Source organism: Rhagoletis pomonella, unplaced genomic scaffold (assembly GCF_013731165.1).
Source record: "Rhagoletis pomonella isolate Grant_MI unplaced genomic scaffold, Rhpom_1.0 Rhpom_scaffold_10882, whole genome shotgun sequence".
NCBI classification, from domain to species: domain Eukaryota; kingdom Metazoa; phylum Arthropoda; class Insecta; order Diptera; family Tephritidae; genus Rhagoletis; species Rhagoletis pomonella.
The window spans coordinates 1-5,419 of NW_023469411.1; the positions used below are offsets into that span (position 1 = coordinate 1).

The window sequence follows — 5,419 nt, forward strand, 5'->3', positions numbered from 1 at the left end:
TGCCACACTTTCACTTCTCGTTTTAATAATAAGGCGGTGTTGCAACATTCTTCCCCCCGGTATAACGACCCTGGTAAGTTAATACCTTATGACGATGCAACGTCGCCGCTTGTCTCTCTCTTCACATCGAGTACCGCGATTTTTGCTACTGGACGGTGATATTCACCAGCCGGTGTGCGTATTATTGCGCTGCGTACCTGACCATCCTTTCCTGCAAACGTGTTCTCCACAATGCCTTTAGGCCACGAATAGCGAGGTAGATTTGGGTCAGCAATGACTACTACGTCACCCTTTTCAATCGGTTTCACCTTGTCGAACCATTTGGTTCTCCTAGTCAGTGTCGGCAACATCTCCATCACCCACCTTTTCCAAAATTTGTCTGCCAAATACTGAGAATGCCGCCAGGAACGCCTTACAAATTGATCTGCGGAAGAAAACTGGCCTAGTGGCTTATGTCCAGAGGAACTTCCCAGCAGAAAATGGTTAGGAGTTAAGGCTTCTTGTTCTGCGGTCTCTAGAGACAAGTATGTAAGTGGGCGACTATTTATAATACTCTCGATCTCTACAAATAAGTTGTACAATTTTTCGTCGTTAAGTTTTGTTTCCGGTGTCACGATACGGTATAGAACGTCTTTGAATGTTCTGATCATACGTTCCCAGGCGCCTCCCATATGAGGGCTTGCTGGGGGAATGAAAGTCCACTTCACCTCCGCGCTCGTAAACTGTTCTTGAAGATCGTGTAGATTAATTTGCTGTAAAGCTTCCCGTAATTACTTTTCTGCTGCTACGAAATTTGTCCCGTTGTCAGTAAACACATGTATAGGTGTTCCTCTTCGACTCATAAAATTTCTAATAGCCATTACACACGAATTCATGGATAACGAGTACGCCACTTCAACGTGTATAGCTCTACACGTCATACAAGTAAATAAAACTCCATATCGTTTCTCCGAACGCCTCCCAATGGTAACCAGGAAGGGTCCGAAAAAATCTATTCCAACAAATGAATATGGTCGTGTATACGGGGATAAACGTGCCTCAGGTAACAAACCCATTTTTAGTGGTACTGGCTTAGCATGGTACAACTTACAGTATTGACAATTGTGACGCACTGTGCGTAATGCACGACGCAAGCTTGGTATATAAAACCGCTGAAACATTTCGTTGATTACAGTCTCGTGGTGGACATGCCTATATTTACGATGATACTATTCAATAATCAGTTGTGTAATTTTGTGGTTCTTGGGTAATATTATCGGATTTTTGACTGCATCCTTAATTGGTGCATTCTCTAGGCGACCACATCGACGTATAAGGTTGTTTTCGTCAACAAATGGTGTCAGCTTTCGTAAAACACAATGTTTTGGCAAGTTGCAACCTGGGTCACCCTTAAGCAACTTAAACTCTTCAAAATATGCATCGGCCTGCGCGAGCCGATAAAGGTGGCATTGACTCCAGTATAGTTCCTCGGTGGTTAAGCTTTCGGATCCTACCTCCGAGCTGGTTAATCCTCGTATCTTGTCTTTACATTTATCTGCAAAACGTTTAACGTATGCCATGCACCTCTCAAGACGTTCCCACTTCGAAAAACGAGTTGGATCAATGAGTGGTTGACTCTCTATATGAGCGCCAATATACTCTACGTGCGGCTTTAAATCAGCATCTTTGAAATGTTCCATGTCAATATCATAATTGTATTTAGGCCATTTTACACGCGGCGAATGTAGAAATTCTGGCCCAGAGAACCAAGTACTGGTTGGGCTAAACTCTGTGGTACTCTTCCACTTCGTGGCAGCATCTGCTACATTTAATTTTGATGGGATGTAGCTCCATTCTGTAACGTTTGTATGCTCTTGAATTTCAGCGACTCTAAACATAACAAATTGTTTGTACTTTCGTGGGTCTGATTTCAGCCATGTAAGCACTGTTCTCGAATCAGTATAAAAGTACGCTTTATGAATCTTGAAGTCATGACCCTTAGTGATTTCAGTAGCAAGACGGGATCCCAGTACGGCGGCGAGTAGTTCCATGCGGGGAATTGAGATAGGTCGCAAGGGTGCTACCTTAGTCCTTGAGCTAACATGCGCAACCTGAATTTCGTCTTCCCTTGTAATCCTGAAGTAAGCCACCGCTGCAGTTGCCACCTCGCTAGCGTCCACGAATACGTGCAATTCTATCTTGCAACTATTGTTTGACATCTTACCGAAATAGCATCTGGGAACCTGAACTTGTTTGACCTGCTCAAAAAAGGATAACCACTGCTGCCACGCGTTCACATACTCTTCAGGAATTTGGTCATCCCAATCGATACCACTTCGCCAAATGTTCTGTAGCAAATTTTTTAAACGGATTGTGTAGAATGCTAAGAACCCTAGAGGATCATAGACTGACATGAGCAATCGCAGGATTTCTCTTTTAGTTGGCGGCTTTTGTCCGCCTAAAATCTCTTTGCCTGCTTTAGTGAACCTTGTACTGAAGGTAAACACATCTACACTCGTTCTCCACCATAACCCGAGTACCTTCTCTGGCTCTATAACTTGGTCGATCGTTTTTCCAGCGGTACAAAAATCGTCACTTGAACCAGCATTTCCCAGGGCGCCAGCTACATGATTTGAATTAGTAAGCCATCCTCTAATATGGAAGTTGCCTCGTTTGTGCACCTCAATCACGTCCTTGATTAACTTGACAGCCTCCTCTGCAGTTTTAACACTATCCAACATGTCATCTACGTAATGCCTGTCTGTTATTGACTTGGCAGCTCGTGGGAACTCGTCGGCATTCTCCCTCGCATTCCTACTACGAACGTACTGGGCGATTGAAGGTGAACAAGTAGCACCGAATGACATAACCTGTAACACGTATGTGTTTGGATCTCGACTCGAATCACAATTACGCCAAAGAAAGCGCTGAGAATGCTGGTCCTCATCATGCACACTAATCCTGTGAAACATCTCGGATATATCACCACAAATGCCAATTTTTCCTATACGAAAGTTGAACAGTACATGTATCAATGGTCGCTGTAGATCCGGTCCCTTCTCGAGGCAGCAATTGAGAGACCTTCCCTGGTGCTCAGCTGCTGCGTCCCATACTACTCGCGTCTTATTGGGCTTGTTTGGATTATTCACCGCAAATATGGGCAAATACCATTTACGTTTAAAATCTTGATTAATTTCGTTATCGCTGAGCTTCCGGATGTATTGCTTTTGTTCCATATTATTTATTAGGGAATTTACTCGATTTTTTAAATCGTCATCTTTGTTTAGCTTTTTCTCGAAACAGACAAGTTTGCGCATGGCGGATTCAAAATTGTTCGGCAATACTATATTATCAGAGCGCCACAATAAACGGGTTGTAAAGTGATCGCCCGTTCGCGTAACGCACTTCTCTAGTATGTCTTGCTGGCTAGTCTTCTCATGTATACGTGCCACTACATGTGGTTCTAAGTTTTCAAGTTTCATGCTTTCTTTCACGAGCTTGTCGAGAGCTATGTTGTTGTCGCATTCACATACATGCAACTGCAGGTCGTTGTTTTTATAATGGTCCTGATCTGTAACGGTTCCGTACACTGTCCACCCCAGACGAGTTTTTGTTGCAGCGGGTTCGTGACTTTTTCCCTCTCTGAACTTCAGTGGCATGGCCACATGCTTGTTGTTCACCCCGATAATGATTTGTGGCACCACGTCTTTGTAAGACTCTACTGGCAGTCCCTTCAGATGTTTATACTTGTTGGACATCTCTGACATTACTAGCGTTTGCGCAGGCAAGTCAAGCTTCTTGACAGTGCGAACATCACTCAGCGTAAACATCTTGTTTTTTCCCTTTGCTGACACTTGCAGGTTGATGAGCTCCGAGTCGTTTTCTACTCTAATGGACCCATCAGTCCAGCGAAGACGCAGCTGACGTACTTCGCCTTTAAGTTGCAACATTTTCATAACTTCGTGTTCAATAATGGTTGGACCTGATCCGTCATCAAATAACGCATACACGTCAAAGGCGGCGTGCTGGCTATGGATCGTGATTGGTACAACCCTATACAATATTTTTGATGTATTTTGTACATGCATGGCAATCAGATTTACTTCGCCCTCTGACCCTTTGTTCATTACCGCTGGTTTGTGTAAACTAGGGTGATGTTTTGCTGTGCAGCTGTTAACACCACATTCATTACGATCCTTGCAAAATTTGGGGTTGTGCTTCTTTAGGCACGAGCGACACAACTCCATGCGATGAATAATATTCCACTTGTCATCATACTCCATTGCTTTGAATTTTTCGCAATACGCAATGAAATGACTTTCACCGCATGCTGAGCATTTGCGTGCTTCGCTATTCTTGGTATAGTGTCCTCTCTCCTCTTCCTCATGGAACCCAACATGATATGTTCGACGTACTTCCTGCTGTTGGTTCACGATGGTTGGTTTTGTCATGATGGTACTAGCTGCATGTGCTAAATCGTATAGCCAAATGCCAAAGTCCGACAAATTTGCCCCAGCGATATGTCTGCAATGAACTGCCCAATCTAAGCTATATCTAGCCGGTAGCTTAGAAATTAATTCTTGTAAAAGCATTGGGTTATTTACGTGTGCCGTTAGGCCCGCAGCTTGCATTGCTGAAACCAAGTTTCTCACCTCCATTGAAAATGAGATCAATGTCTCCAGTTTATTTGCATTCACCAATGGTGATGAGCGCATTTTTTCCAAAAGGCTATTAATTATGAATTCAGGTCTACCGAAAACCATGCGCAACGTGGCAATAACTTCCGGTACCAGGTCAGGTAACAACAGTTGACTGCTCACATATTCGAGAGCCTTACCCTTTAGTGCACGTTGTAACCTAAGCATATTCTCATCGTTACTAAAACCGCAAATTCGCGTTGAGCTTTCATAATTGCTAATGAAGATGGGCCACTCCTCTGGCTTACCACTGAACGTTGGTAGCTCCTTAGGAATGGCATGTCTGGCTTGTATCTGTTCAGCACGCAGAGGTACCCCCCAAGATCTATCGCCCTGGTATGAATTATCATAACGATTATAGCCGCTATGACCACTGTTATCACCAAATTGACCCCCATCGCTGTGTACTTGCCTATGGTGATCACCTGTGCGAGCGGTGATACCTGTTGGTTCAAATGTGGAATATACAACGTTGTTGGAAACAGGAAATGTTGAAGTGTTACGCTGGTTTTCTATGACTCCTTTCATACAACTGCTTGTGTTGCAAGCGGTGCTGTTAAACGTACGAAAACTTGCTACGCCATTCACGTTTGTCACACAAGAAGCCTCTGTGACATTAGTTGCTGCAACTTGTTGTTTACTGAGGATGTCATACTTTCTTGCTATGTAACGTAGATTTGCTTGTCTTTCCTCTTCCAGACGCTGCAGCTCCAAATTCATATCAAATTTGCTATTGATCTTCG

At 43.7% G+C, this 5,419-nt stretch overlaps 1 protein-coding gene across 1 annotated transcript; it reads right to left on the bottom strand.

Moving 5' to 3' along the window:
* Positions 1-1,208: 1,208 nt before the first annotated feature.
* On the bottom strand, positions 1,209-5,396 carry LOC118756566. The gene has a single exon (XM_036491323.1). The coding sequence runs from the start codon at positions 5,394-5,396 to the stop codon at positions 1,209-1,211; it is 4,188 nt and encodes a 1,395-aa protein (XP_036347216.1).
* Positions 5,397-5,419: the final 23 nt, after the last annotated feature.